We start from the raw sequence: 19,831 nt of genomic DNA on the forward strand, positions 1-19,831 counted from the left end.
TGTTTGATGTACACTTGTTTCTGTATTTTTTTTATTGTTTAGAGGTTCGAACCATAGTGATTCCAGTAGTGATTCAATAGGTCTTCCCAGAAGGCAAAATGGTAAGAAACGCTTTTTCAAAGCGATGTTAGTATGTGTCTTAAGTCTGAATACATTTAATATAAAATAGCGGTAGATGGCGCGCTTCATCTACAGTAGAAGAAAAGTGCTTCTAAATCCTCATAATGATGGAAGAATAAGCACGTTGAAAAGGTTCTTAAACGCATGCGTTGTATGTATCAGGCTGATAACTACAATCCCAAGACTAGCCGCCCTGCGCTCTAGTCTCTTCTGCCGGGGGCGGAGCCTCTGTTCCAATTGCTTCTGGGGTTTGTAGTTGGTGTGCAGTCTTTTCTGCCTGCCGGAAGAGCATGCGGGACTCCAGCTCCCAGGGCAGCACTTCCGCTGCAGGAAGGCTCTTGCTTAGGCCGCCGGCTGCCTTAAGTCGCTCGGCGAGGTACCCTGCCAAAGACAGCATGAGCTCGGCCGACGACTCCCGGCGTGGCTCGAAGAGGAGCGCCACTCCTGACGGACACAGCGACGAGGTAAGAGGGGCAGCGGCAGAGAAACGTGGGACTTCCTGCACTAGTGTGCGTGGTCCGAGGGAGAGACCCTGCACGCCTAGCAATGTATAGCGACGAACCGGGTGCTACTGGTGCACTATGCATGCGCAGGAAACACTTTACCCCCAGCTCAGCGTCTAGCTGCTGCGAAACCGTCGCATTGTACACATGGGGCAGTCTCTCCCATGCGGTGTACAATACGACGCCTCACCCTCGCATAGCTTCTCCACATAGCATGAGGTCCCTTCCCCTATGGCCAGTCTAAGTGAGGGAACCGATGTGTGTGACCAAGGGAGGGCCACGCGAGATACAGAGGGTACCCCGCTAAGGACCCCGCCCCCTCAGAATCCAAGAAATACATCGAGGCCGTCCTTCGGAGCATTTTCAGATCCTGGATGGATATTTAGATGCTATCGGGGTCATATTTTTCTGCCTAGTTGCTATGCTTTTGTGGATTGGTCTGAGTCAATCCTGATAGTCTGGTTCTGCATGTGGTGGTACCGAACCACAGCAAGATTTAAGAGCCAGAAATGGAAAGAACACATACGTGGACAAAGATTTTCTCTACATGCCCCTACATTTTAAAGTCAGTTCGTTACACCCTTTTCTCGTACAGTTTAGAAAGCAGCTAAACATCTTTAAATTGGGCACATCCTCCACCCCACCAGCAAAACTTGTGCCTATGTATCAATCAGGACATTTGTAAAGCGCACTACTCACCCATGAGGATCTCAAGGCACTGGGGAGGGGTGGGGAGCAGCTGCTACTGCTCGAATAGCCAGGTCTTGAGTAGCTTCCTGGAGGTTAGTAGGTCCTAGGTCTGCAATAGGAGGATAGGGAGGGTGTTCCGGGTTTTTTCCTGCGAGGTGGGAAAACGATCTGCCGTCGGTGGTCACTCTTCGGATGCAGGGGACGGCGGCGAGGTCGGCGGAGCGGAGCTGGCGGTTCGGGGTGTAGAAGGTGAGTCGTCTATTGAGGTACGCTGGTCCGGTGTTGTGGAGTGCCTTGTGTGCATGAGTGAGGAGCTTGAAGGTGATCCTCTTGTTGACGGGAAGCCAGTGCAGGTCTCTCAGGTGGTGTGTAATGTGGCTGTGGCGAGGGATGTCGAGGATCAAGCGCGCAGAGGCGTTCTGTATGCGTTTTAGTCGTTTCAGGAGTTTGGCCGAGGTTCCTGCGTAGAGGGCTTTTCCGTAGTCCAGTCTGCTACTGACGAGTGCCTGGGTGACCGTTCATTTTGTTTCGGTGGGGATCAACCTGTTGAGTCGAGGATGAACCCCAGGTTGTGTGCCTGTTTTTGGTGGCGGTCTGCCTTGGCCACCGTTTTTGGTGGCGGTCGCAGTTCTTGGTGGTGGTCTGCCTTGGCCACAGTTCTTGGTGGCGGTCGCAGTTCTTGGTGGCGGTCTGCCTTGGCCACAGTTCTCGGTGGCGGTCGCAGTTCTTGGTGGCGGTCTGCCTTGGCCACAGTTCTTGGTGGCGGTCGCAGTTCTTGGTGGCGGTTGCAGTTCTTGGTGGCGGTCTGCCTTGGCTGCAGTTCTCGGTGGCGGTCGCAGTTCTTGATGGCGGTCTGCCTTGGCCGCAGTTCGCTCCTTCCCTCCCATAGCGGGCAGGTTGGCTTCTAGGCACCTCAGGCCAGAGGAGCAGCTTGTTGCAGCAAGGCAATACTTCAGGTGATGTCTCCTCACGTCTAGGAAGCTGTCTGTCAGGCAGAGACACCTTCTTTGGTTGCACTGCACTCCCCTGAGTACTCTGGAGAGCACACTCTCCCTTGGTCAAAGAGAGCTTGGAACCCGGAGCAACTAGTGGGTCTGTGGTCCGACTTTTATACATTCAGAACAGACTGGTGGATGTGGATTCACATTGTGTACCTTCAGGACCAGCTTGGTGAGGTTGTCCTTTCCATGCTGCTCTCCAGGCACATACTTTGTGTAGTGTGATGGTCCTCTTTCTCTAGCCTGGAAACCCCACAACAGACGTTTAGGAAAAAGAGGGGCCCCTTTACACCCAAAAGGAATAGGGCACTTACTCAGTGAGAAAAGAAAGATCTCTTTGGGTAAATTGTATTACAGAGTAGAACCTGTTCTCATATATCACACATACCTATATACTCTCTCATTGTCCACACATACCAAGATTGGACCATATATAATAGGGAAAACAACTTCAACACTTTATGTAACAAGCATTTGCAATGCAATAGGTCTCGCATTAGGAAAGTTTGAGCTATTGGTCTTGTAAATGACACATTTTTTATTTCTGTTGGTTTTGAAAATAGCGAAATTAATAGCTTTGTCATTTATAATGCCAATACTTTTATCTTTTGCAAATGTGACACCTATAGCTTTGTAATGCAACATGTTTTGTATTTACCTGACTTAAATGTATTGATATTACAAATAACAATGGCTTTTAATATTTTAAAATAATTAATACTTAAATAAAAGTTATTGTAATTTTATAATGGCAATCGTTTAAACTTTTGTAAATAACTTCTGTGAGGATCATGTTCGGTGTATTTTATTGTGACAAATCCAAGAACAGAAGTGAAATGTTAACATCTTTTTGTCACATTTGTAATAAAGCTTGAAACATTGAGAGAACCTATTTGAACCAGTTGTTGTTGAATGGTTGTACAGATTGATACTGTCGTGGCGCTGAGTGATGTTGTGGTGGCGACGAGTGATGCAGTGGCGTTCAGTGATGCTGTAATAGCGCATAGTGATGTTGTGGTGCCCCTGAGTGATGCTGTGGTGGTGCGATAGATAGAGTGAGGGCAATAGATAGCTAGAGGGAGGGCGAATGATGGAGTGAGGGCGTAAGACGGATGGAGTGAGGGCGTAAGACGGGTGGAGTGAGGGCGTAAGACGGGTGGAGTGAGGGCGTAAGACGGGTGGAGTGAGGGCGTAAGACGGGTGGAGTGAGGGCGTAAGACGGGTGGAGTGAGGGCGTAAGACGGGTGGAGTGAGGGCGTAAGACGGGTGGAGTGAGGGCGTAAGACGGGTGGAGTGAGGGCGAAAGACGGGTGGAGTGAGGGCGAAAGATATATGTGTGTGGTTGTGCTTAGACAACACTAGGAACCTCCTTAAAGGTAGCTAGTTTTGTGTTACAGATTTTCAATAGCCTGATCCAGACCAGCGAGTTGTCTGGCCTGTACTTGCCTAATTAGTGGATCACCTATGGTTTTCCTCCGTGCGTCTCTACCACTGATCCTGATCAATGCAGGCTCAGGCCGACTTCCACGGCTGGCATCTGTATCGTCCCACTCATGTTTCACCAGAGCCAACACTGCACCGCCACCAGAGCTGCTGTAAATGAGAAGGTTCCCACTCGTGAATTACTTGTTCTCTGTGTGCTTTGTAAGCTCAGACCACAGATGCTGTGTGTGGGTGTGCCTTTGCATTAACTGTACTGTGAATTTTATTATATTTATCACATGCTAATTCACTGAGGTATATTGGTGCTAGAAGAGACCAGGCAAGTAATCAGTGCAATATATAACACCCAACACAAAATGTCACTAAACCAAAAAAGTCACAAAATCATAATATATACCAATCTATGAGCTTTAAGTAATTAAGGCTCATCCACTTTTAAAAGTCCACGAAACATTGTTTTAGCCTTCCAATGTAGTCTTCTAAATTCTGATCAAATTAAATGTATCAACGGTGCTGATAGATCTGCACACTGTAGCTCTTGAGATCTCATGTATTTACTCCAGTTTTATGATGAACTTAGATTAAAAGAAGTAAAAGGAATAGATGTAACGTGAGGCATTAGTGGGAACTTGTGGCTATGTTAGCTGAAGGAGTAGATAAAGAGAGGTTTGAACGTAATTATGAGAGTCCATTGAAGTTTGAAAGGTTTGGGATGAGTAAACTAGTGGAAAAGAATGAGATTTGGTCGAAAAGAATCTGAGTGCTTGCAGAGGGTGGGCGAGAATGGAAAAGCACCACAGCTGCTGACTTTGGAAGTGGGGAACCTGGTTCGAGCTCCAGGTCGGCTCAACCGCCTGTGTTTACATTGCAAAATCACTTAATCTTCGCATGCCTTAAGTAATGTAACTGGTGTTCATGTAAAGCGGTCCAATGTTCCTGGTCGAGTTTGAGCTATATAAAACTGCAACAAAAACAAGCATTTACAATGCAACGGTTTCGCCTTTGGAAAAGTTTGAGCTATTGGCATTGTAAATGACAACATTTGTATTTATGTGTTGGTTTTGAGTTATGTGTGCAAAGGAGGTAAGATGAGGTGGTGACAGCCCTTACTATGACGAAGAGACATCCTTACACGTTGCCTGTGTTACTTTATTCTCACATCTACAGTGTAATGAGTTGTTCTATACTTTAGGGTTCAGCGAAGGGTAACTTTGGTGGTTAGCACTGTACAAAATGATTAACGAAGAGGCTTGTTCGTGGTTCTGTTCTATGACGACTTTCTGGTCATTAATAGTGACCCTAAAAAATAGTACCTCCACTACATGGTCCAGTAAATATATATTTATTATATGTACATATATTTATCTCCCTCGATGCAGTGATAAGGTCGATTAGTGGATGAAAGATATTTTAAATCAATTTAACTATTACGATGTAGTGCGGTGGTACTGTTTGTAACATCATTTTAAAACCACGCTATCACTTTCCATAAAGCAAAAATAAAACGTGTTAACTTAAAAAAGGTGTATTACAACACTGCATGGCGATTCTCAAGGAAAGCACACACAGCAAACTGATTACCCGTAAATCATCCACTTGTAGCGGTAAGACAAGAAAGCCTCAGTGACGCAAAGGGTTTTCCCAAGATCACACATTTTGATCAAGAAGGTGGGAAAGGCTTCACGTGAAACCCTGCTGGTTTCCTGAAGCTGGGGTCTTCAACGTAGCCGTTAGTATGTATTTCCTCCCCATAAGGCGCCGGCCTGAGTCTGACTACAATTATTGTTTTTATGACGTCTTTTGCAATACAACCTGTGAGCGCGTGCACACACATTGAGTGTGGAGATGAAAAAGGGACTGCACCTTAAATCACTTTCATTCACTCGTGGTGCATTTGTTCATTCATGCATTCGTTCGTTCGTTCATTCATTCATTCTGTTCGTTCGTTCGTTCATCCATTCATTCATTCGTGCGGTCGCTCGTCCATTCATTGTTTCAGGCGGGGTCCGCGCGCCCGACAGTCTTGGAATGCCGGTCCCCCCTCTCTCCCTGGGGGTGCTCTTCGCCCCCGCCCCTGCAGGGGGCGTGCTTTCAGAGCAAGATCTCACTTTAAAGCCAGAGGCAGCGAGCGCTCGGCTCGCACTGAGGATCCCTCCCGCCTCCCAGACTGGAGACCCCGGCGTCTTCCGAGCCCCCCCTCCTCCCTGTCTAATTCCTCGTTTCTGCTCCCTGTGTTGATGCCTCCTTGCCTCTGTGCCAGGACGGACCAGTCCAGCGACGTGGGGGAGCCGCGGACCTGACCTGCTTCCAGCCCCCCACCCAGGAAGGGGCTCTACGGTAAGGCAGGCGCCTGTGCACGGGGGCAGAGCAAATGTCCGCTTTGTGCAGAACTTAACGTGGCTTTTAGCTTATTTGTATTGCTTTTTGGCAGAAAAGGGAACCTCCCACACAGAAAGATTTTGTGATTTGCACAGGATCACACAATGTGATTGCACAGGGAAGCTGCTGGGATTGGAACGCACATCTCCACGGTCGACAATTTAGACATCTCGGCATGTTTTCTCCCCAAGGGTTATTTATTTGGTCTTTTCTGTGGTAATGGCCGGATTCCAGGGAGTGCTCGTGGACAGGGTAAGGATAAGACGATCTGCATTTTAATAGGGAGACTCGCAGTAACGAGAGGCTGTTTCATCTCTGTTGCCATGGTGATCACAGCAGGCGGGGGCATCCCTAGGAACTGGAGCATAATCAAGGAGGCTGTTGCTTTTGGCATTGCCGGGCTCGGTTAAGGCGAAACAGTGAAAAGGGGCAGAGGAAGTTTCTGCTGAAAAAGCCAGTTATTTCAGGAGCTGTACTTACCAGCTCGCTTCAAAGGGCGCCCAATCTAGGCTGATGTGGAAACAGAGCAGCAGGAAGAGGAAATGGTGTCTCTAAAGTAACACAGCTGGTCAAACGGGGGAGCCGAGCCGGCAGCCAATCACAGCGCGGCCCAGGAATGACGTCACGGGGGTGTCCCGGGCCGGCAGCCAAGCGCGGCCCGGGACAAAGGGGCGGGGCTTAAAAAAAGCACCAGAAACGCCCCCGAATCACGTTTTCGTGAGAAACCGCGATTGACAGCCTCTGTCTCCCAATGGCTAGTCTCCATTTATGGAGCTAGCCAATTGGAAACCGAGGCTGTCCTAACCTCACTATTGAAAACAATAGATTTCGATCTGGGAGGGGCTTCGCCCCTCGCCAGGTTTCGAAACCTAAAAACACAGAACATATTTCCAATTTATGCTTCAGGAAAGTTGTTGAATAAATAAGAGGTGTCGCTTAACAACAATCTCCCCTGACGTCTAGGTCCCAGACCGAATTGTATGTCCTAAACCTATGTCTGTGCCCCACATTGTCAAAACTCCTAGAAAGCCCACCGTCCTATTTATTGAGCATTAGTTTGTCCTAATATAGCTGCAGGAAGCAGCACGTGCCGTCGTCCGCGCGGACGTGTGCAGTGAGCTCGGCTTTACCGCGCCTCGCAGCTAGGTAAGGGCAGGATGCTAACTTGAGAGAGAGCTCCACTCTGAAAACTGCCTTCACAAATCTCAGTACCGTGGGCATATCTCCACACAGTAAGGCTGCAATGTTACGCCGTTTCACTATACAGCCTCTCGCATAGGCTGTTTAACCTGATGTGTTGATTTCCCCCCCCGCGCCCCCTCCAGAAACACCGATGTGCGCGGACCAGGGATGCTGCTATTCCGTAGCTATTGTCCCCTCACTACCAACACAGTTAAGACCCGTGAGAACAAGAGACAAAACAGGCCACCAGTTCTGCCCAGTGAAATCAATATTGTACTTAAAAAAGAGCAACGAAAGAGCGTACTGTGCACAGATACTATAATTAACAAGAAGCCACGGACCCTGCGACTTCACCGCCGCAGCTCTGGTGCCGTGCGAGACACAGGAAGCCAGGCGGGACTGCCTGGGACTGCCTGCTTGAGGGCGGGGCCACCAGCACAGACAGGAAGCAGACGGGAGCCTACACCGCGCTCCTGCGAAGAGAAGGGAGCAAGCGTGTGACCCAGCAGGGCTCCAGTGCTGAGAGAGAGCCTCGCCTGCTGCTGGGCCTGGACCGCTGCCGTGACAAGTCTGGGGAGAAAAGCGGAGGGGGCTCGAGGCACATTGCCGGTGCCTGCCCCCACCGCCTACTAACTCGTGCAGCTGCCACCACCGCGGGACGAGAGGAATCCGACAGACCCGGTGAGTGGGGGGGGCATGTGTGCTTGTGCGTGTGTGTGTGTGTGTGTGTGTGTGTGTGTGCCTGTGCCTAAAATGAAAGTGTGTCCTCATGTAACATAACTGGAAAATATGTAAAGCGCTCTGATACCTGATTCGGTTCGGGTCTAGTTCGCGCTATATAAAAAACTCTGCGCATCTGTCTGTGTGTTATCCACTTACTCGTAATCTGGGACAGGAGATGTGCACGGCGTGTTGGTGAATGTGGACGCACACATGGGGAAATCGCCTGCCCATCCCCTGTCTCACATTCCCAGGAAGTGGCGAACAAAAGAGGCTTCGCTGGATGCAGCGCTTCGCGCTGCTTACACCAGCGCGACCTAAAAAAAAAAAATCACATATATTTATTGTTTGCATAACAAAATTTCTCATTAAAAAGCCCATAAATCCATACATTTTATACCAACAGAGACACAGAGAGGTGTGTGCTTTGTGCACCTGGCTATTATCAGCCACAGTGAAATGTGGCCTCACCCAAAGGGGTCCCTTTTACCTTAAGATCAGAAGCTGCAGTCCCCCTCTGCAAAGGACCTAATTGTGTTTACAAATGAGCCATGTCTCCTCTGTCATCACTTCAGTGCCTAGGTCTCCTCCCTCCATCTTCAGAAATGTCAACAATGTGCTTCCACTGTAAGGGAAAACAACCTCGCCTTTATTTTGTGCATCGGAACAGGACAGAGGCTTCCAAAATGGAACTCGCAGCCCTCCATTACCCAGATTCACTCATTTACACATTACATGTGCACCGCAGGCCACTGAACATGCACAGCGTACACGTAGGAAGTTTCTGCAATGGATCTGGGTTAGTGAATATAAGCTGAACCTTATACTACTGGGTCAGTAGACCTTCACTCCAGTGACGCAGGAAAAAAGTTCTGGTCACAACTATGGATTCACAAAACGTGTATATTTCCACCACTGTTGTACATGTTTAGCCCAGGACAAACTTCACTGTTAGTAAAATGAGGGCATGATTAGTACGCGTCTCCAGGTTCCTTTTCAGGCTTTAGATCCCATTCATGTTAAGGGACAGCCCTACGTTTGTGTCCCCCAAGATTAGTGTGAGGCTAGAGCCAAAATTGAAAAATATATGCAGTTGGTCACTCAGGGCAGGGGAGCATGACTGTAAAACATACAGTCCCAACATTTAGGCTTCTAAGATGTTAAGTATGTGGTTTCAGAGGAAATGTATGAATGCATTGTGGCATATCTGGGAAGTGTTTTGGTATTGTGCATATTGCAGTGGCTGTTCATGTGGTGTCGTTGGTTTTAGCTTTGGATAACTATGATCAAGTCCAGGTCTGTATCAGCCATTCCTTCTTGGTGAATGCAGTTGCTTCTGTATGCCTGTGGAATTTGAGAACAGCCAAGTCCTGGATTCCAAATTATCTTAAATGTGTCTTGCCTTTTCCCCATAGCTCCAAACGGTTGCCTTTTGATTTCACTCCTACAGAACAGAATAGTAAATTAATATGTGTAGCCTACACTGTGCACTGACAGTAATGCTATTTATTCAAGACTTTTACAATTTTGATGTTTTTGATAGGTGTACCTAGTGTAGTCAAAAACAGGACGTCTCAGAGATGGCTCATGGTCTACTTCTAGAAAGAAATATTGCACTCAGCTGTTACAATCAAAATAAGTAAATTTCTGAAGCGTCAGACTCTGGATAGATGTGGATTACATTGCAAATCTAAAGATGTGTTAATCTGCACTTCCAGTGACAAATGTTTTGCTTTACCGGCTACATCTCCACTGGTGTGCAGCACAAGTTGGATCTACGCTGAACTATACAAACCTTTATATCTATCACTCCCAAAGACCTCTCTATGACAATTTTAAACTGCAGCAAGATTCTGGTAAACATTAAAAACAAATGGCATTCCGCCTAGTGGGTATACGAAGAGGCCTATGCGTGACTTTCGGAGTAACAGTTCCTTTCAAAGTCAGCATGGTTTTCAACCTATGGAGAACTTGTCCTGCAACCCGCCTGCCCTCTGCTCGTAATCTTAACAAGCATTGGCATAGCCAATAGATCTCAACTTTGGAACCGTATAAATATTTAGTTATGCAGTGCTTATGGTCCCAAAGGCGAGACCTATTGGCTATGCCAATGCTTGTTAATTATGCTTTATAACATCTCTGATGCAGTGCAACATGCCTACATTAAAAATAAAAACTGCTTCATACTATGGCGTGCGCACCAACCATGCACGTGCCTATAAAATTAAATGTCGGTCGAACTCTGATCACATATGTTCCGAACTGGATTTCAAAACCTGTGGGTGGGACTCAGCAAATCAGAATAGGGACATTTGTTTGGAGATTGGGTTAAATGAACAGACCTTTGCAAAACGCTATACATGACCTACAACATTTTATGTATGTATATATATCATATATAGATTACATAAAAGACATTAAACCACAATACAACGGAATGATGTTTTATGCATCCATTAGAAAAATCCATAAAAGAACCATACCCAAACTGCCAGACAAAAATCACCACAAGAGTAATTACCTAAAGTGGCAAGTGGTAATAACATACATGTGTCAGAGGTAATAAACAATAGGAGGGGAGAACGAAGATAAAGTATCATAATTCTAAAGTTGAAAATCAGATGGGATAGTATCATAAGGATATTAGAACAGAGTAGAACAGAGATAAAATGGCAGAGTCAAGGGCAAATAGTCACACGCAACCCCCCCACCTCCCATTTTTGCCGTACTAGATGCTACATGTCGTTGTGTGGAAGTTCTGAAGTTTTTAAAATTCTGAAGAAACATTGGGGTTTGTTGTATGACACACCAAGTTTGAGGGCACGTGTAACGCCTGTACTGAAGGTCACTTTCCGTAGGGGTAAAACTCTTCTAAATCTGCTCTGCCCCAGCTATATCAGGAGTGTCTCCAGCAAAACCTGGCTCCCCGCAGCTCCTAATGGATTTTTCACTTGTCAGAGTTGCAATGTATGTGTCCTTGGGAGAAATAAGATAAAAAAATTCCAATACAATACTAGGAAGGAGTATGAGTTTAGACATTTCATAAATTGCAAGACGAAGTACTTGGTATATGTATTGGGCTGCAAATGTTGTAAGATATATGTTGGCCGTACCTTGAGACCACTTAAACTCTCCTATTGTGTATTACCTCTGACACATGTATGTTATTACCACTTGCCACTTTAGGTAATTACTCTTGTGGAGATTTTTGTCCGTCAGTTTGGGTATGGTTCTTTTCATGGATTTTTCTAATGGCTGCAGATAACATCATTCCGTTGTCTTGTGGTTTTAATGTCTTTTTTATGTAATATATATGTTGTGTGTATATATAAATGTTGTTGGTCATGTATAGTGTTTTGTATATATCTTTTTAATTTCCAGCCCTGAAGAAGTCCTATGTAAAAAGGATGAAACTTGTTGGCTGATGGTTTTGTACACATTGAAAAATAAAGAAGAGAAAGGTCATCTAATTTTCATTAGCAGCGACTTTCTTCTCCGAATCTGGATTTTGCAATATTTATGAATAACAAGTTATGGACTTTGTTTATAAGTAGTGGTGCTGTTCCAATTTAGTTTTTTTGTTTCCACATACCTTGTGAAGGGGAAGTGCCTCTGGACAGGGGGCACATTTGTGGACTTGCACACAAACTGTTTCCTATTCAAAATAATTTGGTGATTTACGTTATTGGTGCTGCACATCTGCTTTATGGTCCACTGTCCGTTGCTCGAGTTTTCTAAAGACATGCACGTACAATCGGACATAGCTGAAGCTTTGGAGGCGCTAGTCTAATCTGATGCATCAAAAGAAGCGAATAAATGGAAACCATTCATGATTTGCCTCGCCATTACTGCCTTCTATTATTTTGCAGTACATATAGCACGATGTTGATGAATAATTATATAGAGAATGATTAGGTGCACTTAAACCATTTCAAATGTTCGAAACGTGTCTGTAATGAAGCCCCTCTTTTTTTGTGTGTCCAAAGAAGCATCTTAAAACATAGTGCAACGTGTAACAGAAATTTGAGTGGTTAATGATGCTTTGATAATGCCCTTATTTTGCAGGACGGAGATAATACATGGACACGTGCAGATTTAGGCAATGAAGAGCGAAAGCAAAAATTCTTGAGGCTTATGGGAGCTGCAAAGGTAAGAATTCTTTAAAAAAAATCAAATGGAGCACAAATGTTGCTTCAAAGTGTATTTGAGGTATTTTGCTGGCCTTGCTGAATAGAGGTGTCCAAAATGTCATTTTTAACCACTGTATATAATTTGCTAAAATCGCTTGTGGCACAGTGTGTGTGTGTGTAACATTGCAGAGCTATATTTTTCCGGAGAAAATTAAAAACACTCTTTTTCCCCATTTCATAAACCCGATAACATCGGTCCTCTGTAGAATTTATCAGTGATTAGCGCGGGGACACACTGTTCTATGTGTAGCCAGGCGCTCTATAAATGATCTATTATTCTATATCTGGAAGGCTCTCAAACCCTAGTGAGAACAGAGCTAAACCATTGACTGACTAGCACAAGAAACAGTCTGAATAAATTCACACACAGCCTATCTCCCATCCTGGCTGGTACGGGGGGGGTATTACTTTGTTCTTTCTTCCCGACCTAACAGTATGGATTCGGTTGCCTCCTGAGTTACACCCCTGCTCTGACATACCTATGAACTTCTTGCATTATTTGATTTAGTTAGTGTGCTATATAAGGACATTAATTAAATGAATACCTAGGCCTTATTATATGGATAAACTGTTGGCGCCTTGTTAGTTGTTACGGAGGTCTCTGTACAATGAAAAGCTGTTCTGAGCAATGACATATATTGTGTGCAATTAAGAAGCGTTCTCAAAGGTTAAGGGTGATAGAAAATGCAGTGGCTTCGTTCGTTCAGGGGCCTTCATACTTTTTTTCTGATCTATAGGTAGCATGACATATTCTGGTATCTGAACCCTAAGGAGGCACGTTCCTACAATTAACCTACTATTAAAACAAAGTAGCTCTGCTTATGTTGATATTTTCTACATGACTGTCAAAACTGATATCAAGTTGTGTTTATCACAAATGTATCCAGTGTAAACCTTTGTAAGTGTCATCCAATATTTTAAGTGAGACAAGGAGTGGTTGCAGGTGGGCATATTGAAACTTGAACTTCAACCACGTTCTGCATTAATTATTATTTTGGGAGCAGGTGAGCATCATTTGTTGGTTGTGTTAACAAACCGTGTCAGACTTAACATTTGTTATTTTGTACAAAAAGTGATGTTCATTTTTTACCTATCTTACTTTTTCACTTTAACCTTTTACCTTTTCAGACGTTGCTGTGGTTTTCAGTTTTACCCATCTAAAAGCACATTATGCAAAAATACCTCTGGAAAATGCCATAGTGTCTCCCCCCTCCCTACCCCATTTTGGGCCTTTTACTACCTTAGCTATTGAAATACCTACGAGATATCAGTACAGTGGAAATATGCGGGTTTTCAGGACATGAATGAGGTTGACACATTATTTATTTTTTGCTTTCAGTTTGTCTCTGTATTTGAGGTATGAATGGGCAAAAGGTGTCACTCAATTATAACTCTTTAAAAGTATGAATCTTATTGTTGATGAGTTGTTCATTAAAGGGGATTTCTTTCAACTATTTTAATGCTGTTAGGCACTTGTAGGCGTACTCTAAATTTTATGATGTAGGCTGTCTATTACGTTTACTCTTTCATAAACATCCAGATTTGCAATGGCTATTTAAGAAGTTGCCCTGTTGTGTTAGTGAAATTCCTTTTCTTTTTCCTCCTCAAAATAGGTTGTAGATTACACTTCTGTGGATGCAGCTTTTTATTTTTCAGGCATGGCGTATTCATGAGGTGTGTACACGCAAGTACAAGATCAACAAAAGATGCACGAAACAATGTCATACTGTGATGAATAGAACATGTTTGTACCATATACAGTGATGTGAAAAAGAAAGCACACCCTCTTAGATTTTATGGTTTTAGATACATAGCCATCGTCTAGTCCTCAACAAGTCCTCACAATACATTCATCTAGCCTCAAATAACACCAACACATTTTCCGTGCCCCTCAATTATTAAACAAAAATGTCAGTTAATATTCAAAAGCAATGTTTGGACAAAGTTAACTGCACCTTACTGCTTTCACATCCTTTAAGAATGTAATTCGAAGCATTTGCTAAAGAAGTTCACATCAGGAATTGGTACCACCTAAAGATAACATCCCAAACTGTCAGTTTGGTCGTGAGCGTTCATGTTTGTTCTAACACCCAAAGGCTGCTTCAAATTAAATCTCCGATGGTCTGGGAGAAAGAATGTTTGCTTCTTATTCGTGTGGGGAAGTTTTATAAAGCCAATATCAAACAATGTGATGTCCCGTACTCTACAGTGAGAAAGATAAATTACAAATGGACAAAATTCAAGACTGTTGTCAATCTACCCAGCAGTGAATGTCCCCTCAAATTCATGCAAAGGTCAAGACTGTATAATGTTTCTAGAGGTCGCAGATCATCTCAAAAATATGTTCAGGGACACTTTGATGTCATGATTTTTTGTTTGAAGTAGACACTATCACCTTTTAGGTGTGGCATATTGTTCTTTCTCTATCCTACTTAATTTGTTTACCTTTCATAATTGTATCGGCTTATTTTTTTTGCCAGGTGCACTTTCAGCTGTTTACTGCCTACAGTCTTCCTTGGAGTATCTCACCTCCATTTTGACATGTATCGATCAGTTTTACAGCTTTTTGAACTGCGGGGAACCATGTGTATGACCAATTCACAATTTAAAAGTGAGAGTGCCACGTAGGTGAGCCTAATGCAAGGCTGCCTGCACACTTCATGAAGGCCCTGTCAGGCTGCACCCTGATCTCCTGTCTTTTTTTTTTACGGTATCTATTAACTATTCATTTTTTAAACTAGAGTCTAATTTCAGATGAAGCTACATTAACCTTTATAGAGCAGAACCATGTTACTTAATTCAACTTGTCGTTGTAAAGGGCATGTACACCCTGAAGGGTAGCTTGGTGCTGAACCGAGTTTATTATCCACCTCAATGGTACTCATTTTATTGCACCCAGAAGTATGAAAGGCAGAGTGCTCGAATCTGTGACCATGAGGTGAAATACAAATCCCTGCAGTGGATGTATTAATCCACTTTGCATTCAGAGCTGACTGGGAGGTTAAATAACTTGTGACTAGTAGCGGTCACCACCTGTTCTTATGCTTTTCCTCCCTCAAAACAAGTAGTTAAGCCTCCAGCACACTGCCTTAACGTAATACCGTATATGCACTCCCTACCGATAGATAGTTTAGAAATTCGTGATATCCGGATGCACGTTAGCGATACCTTATTAATTAAGAAATCATGGCTGCCGCCACACCCTAAACCAGATCCCTCAAGAAGCAGTCCATGAGTTTAGAAAAACGTGCACAGCGACAGTCAGAACATTTGGCAAAGGAGTACCCATCCTTTTTAGATCTCAGATAGACAATGCATGTGCTGTCTCGAAGAGACGTGGTGTAACTGTGGGCTTATGGGCCGCCCATATCCTGCCATTGGTAAACTTCAGCATCGCTCATTTTCTTTGATACCATTTGTCATTGCATGCAAGCGTCCTGCCCTCTTATTGTGTTTTACCCTACCATAGTACATGGATACAATTTTCCCTTTTATTTCCCTCAAATTACAGAAGGCGGTAATGGTTGCTCTTTTTTATCCAAATTGGACTATTGTAATGTGATGTTTCTGGGCATTGATAAACACCAGATCAGCAAACTCCAATCAATGCTGAATGCTGCGGTACGATTAATCCTAAAGCTCCCTAAGGGTCATCCTACATCACAGGGAAGAAGGGCATTACACTGGCTCCCTGTCCAGCAGAGAATTGGATTTAAGGCACTCTGCCTGGTGCACAGGGCACGATATGGTGGAGGTTCAGATGACTGCCAGGAACTGTTCAGGTTCTATACCCCCTCACGAAACCTACGGTCGGCCAGTCTCTGCTTGATCTGTACCTCAAAGTTTCGACGGGCCTATGGGGTGGCAGGTCTATGTCCAGCTGTGCAGCAAAACTGGAATAAACAGCCAGTGGCGCTGAGACTGCAGCCTAACCTTGTATCTTTCAGGAAAGCCTTGAAATCCCGGCTGTTTACTCCTGAGTAGATCCAGCTCAGTCTCTGCCCTGCGTACACACATCAGCGCCAAGACGCCTCTGCAATTGAGCGCTTAATAAGTTCCATATCATCATCATTATCATGGACCAAGTGCATGATTCTTTACACTGCTCCCGGTTTGAGGAGCAATTTATTTCTTTTTTTTAAAGCACTCCATAGGAATACTTGAGTTTTCAGGCCATCTCCCTTGTACACATACACACATACCACTAAAATGCATGGGCATGTATATTAACAAATGTGTTTCTTAAAGTTGTGTAAACACATGTTTATTTTTTGTAATCATCCAATGGTATTGTATCATCGCTCCGTCGTCCATCTTGACAAATAATTTTTTCACAGTTGTTGCTTGCCCTTTTTCCCATCTCTTACCTGATCCGCCCTGCTACTACCTCCCTCGTCAATGTTGTTTGTTTGTTTTTTCCACGGCCCAATGGTATTGGAGCGCTTGTTCTGTCCTCAATCTTGCCAAAGTGCTAACAGCAGACGTTGGTATTGGAGCATTTTCAGTGCTCACTAGTTACTTTACACAGTGGCACATTCAATGTAGTAGGCAGGGGTAAGCTAAAGTGATTTGCCCAGAATTACAAATTTGTTCATCCGACCCCCAGAGATTCAAACCTGGTTCACCAGTTCCCAAGTCCGCTGCTCTGCCCATTCCTTGCTTCACTACAAAACACCTGAACTGTTTCTCACTATCACTTCCACATTTGATCAGCAAAACCCGAGCTTTTGGCCTTTGCAATGTGAATGTCTTTTAGCCATGTTGTCTAGCAGCACATCTGCTGTTCAGCATGGCTGAAAGTCACTGAAAAAAGCGCTATGATATGGTCACCACAGGCCACGCCATAGCGCTTTTTAGGTCGAGCTTGAGCCAGCGCGCATGCGCTGCTCTGCGAGGCTTCTTGTAAGCACTCTAAACAACTTTGTGTGAGTCTGACTCCCCCCATGCATTGGGTTGGTTGTTGCCTGTCATTTTGTTATCGTAGCCTAACAATTGGCACCTCTTTTGCAAAGGTTCACTCCCACAGCATTTTGCTTGCGGGAGCGAGCAGTGGCACGCAGGGAGGCAGCTGCATTCCTCGTTTTTTTTCTTCCTAACAGCACTCGCGCACCACTTGCGGGATGCTGTTCTTTTTGTTAGACATGTTCCTGATTTTTTTTTTTTTTAGACTTGTGCGCAGTAATTTTTGTCTCCACTCTGTCTGTGCAGTTAATTTGTATTAAGGCGCTGCAGCGATTTGGGCTTGTGGGTGACTGTGTTGCTTTAGCCTCACCCTTTCCTTCTCATGTTGTGGAGTTCATTTGCATTTATTAACCACGCGGATATTGATTCCTTCATTTTGAACAGCGTGCAAACCGTGCGTTCACTTTCCTAGTAGCTGCTACACGCTCTACGCCTTCCAGCGCTGCTGCTCCCCGAACTCATATGACACCCTCACTCTCCGGCCCCACTCCTGAGCAGTGGTGCCACCCGGTCTCAAATGCCATCCTGCAGGAAGAAAGCAGGCGGCAATGCAAGGTAACTGCCACAAGATCAGCTTTTGTCCGTGTGTCCCCTTGAACAGGTTGTGTGGACAAGATTAAGAAAATAAAGGTCTTCCTGACCAAAGATAATCTCAGGACTGTGGTGACAGTCACGTCTCGACTATTGCAACAGTTGATATCTTAATGTTCAAAAACAACATTTGAACAGGTTGCAAATTGAACAGGTTGCAATTGGTCCAGAACGCGGCAGCTAGAGTGCTGACCGGAACATCAAGGTTCACCTCGGTCAAGGGAGATCTTAAAAAACTTCACTGGCTTCCAATTCCGTTAAGATCACGCTTTAAAGCACTATCTATTGTTTTTAAGGCGGTCAACAGTATTGGTCCGGATATCATGAGGAATAAATGTTCTTGGTATACTCCAGGGAGGACATTGACCCTCCCCCCTTTAAAAAAAAAAAAAAACTAATTGGGGAGGGAGAAGTTTTGTTCTTTGTGCAGCTAAAGCCTGTAATGAACTCCCGTTCCAACTCAGAAATGCCCCAGATCTAATTTCTTTTCTCAAAGGCCTTAAGACTTTGCTTTTCTCTCACTGTTAGGCTTATGTTATGTTTCCCAGGCAATCAGTACTTAGCGCCAGGACACCCTAGGGTAATTGCGCGCTCTAGAAGTATTAATAACATAACATAACATAACATTGCAGGTAGGAGTTACTCTCGGAAGTATGAACTTTTGCAGGTCATTCTGAACATCAACTTGCAAATATTCCTTTCCTTCGGAACCTTCAATTTAACGGCACTAACCATGCGTGCCATCATTCCGTCATGGATATATGCCCCAATCAGTTAGGGACGCAAACTTCGTGTCTGTTTTTCTCGATGAATAAAATATAAACGGTATGACGCAGGTTTTGCAATATTCTGCATGTACAACTTAGGATCAGTCGCCATGTCTCATTTCTTGTGTTTGTGAAATCATTTGTGAAACACGCTACTTGGGCACATGTGCTCATGCTCTCAAGAGTGCTTGTTTCATGGGTCTCGTTACAACATACTTGTTCCTCCTTATAGTCCCCAGTGAGTCAAATAAGCTTTATCCATCATGTCTCAGTATTGGTAGAGCAAGTGAAGGTACCAGAGGTGCAGTACAAAAATGCATGTGCAATGAAATGAAAGTTTAAGCTACTGGTGTTGCGTTATTATTTGCAATGCCAATAGTTCAGACTTTTAGTTTTGCAAGACCTATTGCATTTCAAATGCTTGTTTGTGTTACGAGGGGCAAGACTAAACTCAACATGGCGGGGCGAAGAGACTGGGCGTCTGATCAGAATCCTGTAATTCTGGGCTTTCCGCAATAAATAGATGTCAAACGAGTAGAAAGTCAAAATAGAGGTCGGAAACGAGTAGAACGTGAAAAAGTAGAGGTCAGAAACTAGCAGAAAGAGGCAGAATAGAGCTCCGAAATGAGCAGGAGGACCAGAATAATGGCCACAGAGCCCCCCTCAGGCTGAATTCTATACCAGGGGCGCGGCCAGTTATTGGAAGGGGAGGTAGACCACGCAGCCTCCCTTCCCCGATTTTGCCCACAGGGACTCCATCTCCCGCTCCCAGACAAAAATTGGGGGAACGGGTCCATGTGGCTTCCTCCCAGGCAGATTTCATCCCTAGTGACCCATCCCCCTAGAGCCCACCCAGTGTGCAATGTTGGGAACAGCCCCTGTAGTCCCTGCTGCACCCCCCTCCACCGGCATTGCACGCGTGACCCCCCTCAAGTTTATAATTGAAGCCCCGGGGAGTGTTCCCCAGGGCTCTTGCGAGTCGAAGATGGGGGGTGTGTGACCCCCTCCAACTTATAATTAAGGATATAGGCAAGTCAAAAACGGCTTTTCCTATGGAAACATGTTCCAACTACAGTGGGTGATATATATGTGTTATGTATGTTTATATATGTATCTGTATCTGTGAGTGTCTGTGTTAGTAGATGTATATTTGTGTGTGTATGTGGGTATCAAGGAGGGTCCCCAAAATGCGTTTTTCCCATGTTAATTCCCAAAGATATTTTGAACACGACTGCATCCCGAACCAATGAACGAAATTCCACCGGATTTGGCAGAAAGCTAGCTCT

At 44.7% G+C, this 19,831-nt stretch overlaps 1 protein-coding gene across 1 annotated transcript in view; it reads left to right on the plus strand.

Moving 5' to 3' along the window:
• Positions 1-395: 395 nt before the first annotated feature.
• Positions 396-19,831, plus strand: part of C3_1H11orf58 (chromosome 3_1 C11orf58 homolog) — a 103,930-nt gene continuing 84,494 nt past the window's right edge. Inside the window, exons 1-2 of the mRNA XM_078681030.1 lie at positions 396-584; positions 12,101-12,184. Coding sequence (XP_078537156.1) covers positions 411-584; positions 12,101-12,184 — 258 coding nt within the window. The 5' untranslated portion in view covers positions 396-410. The remainder of the gene's footprint in view (positions 585-12,100; positions 12,185-19,831) is intronic.

This window comes from Lissotriton helveticus, chromosome 3_1 (assembly GCF_964261635.1).
Source record: "Lissotriton helveticus chromosome 3_1, aLisHel1.1, whole genome shotgun sequence".
Taxonomy (NCBI): domain Eukaryota; kingdom Metazoa; phylum Chordata; class Amphibia; order Caudata; family Salamandridae; genus Lissotriton; species Lissotriton helveticus.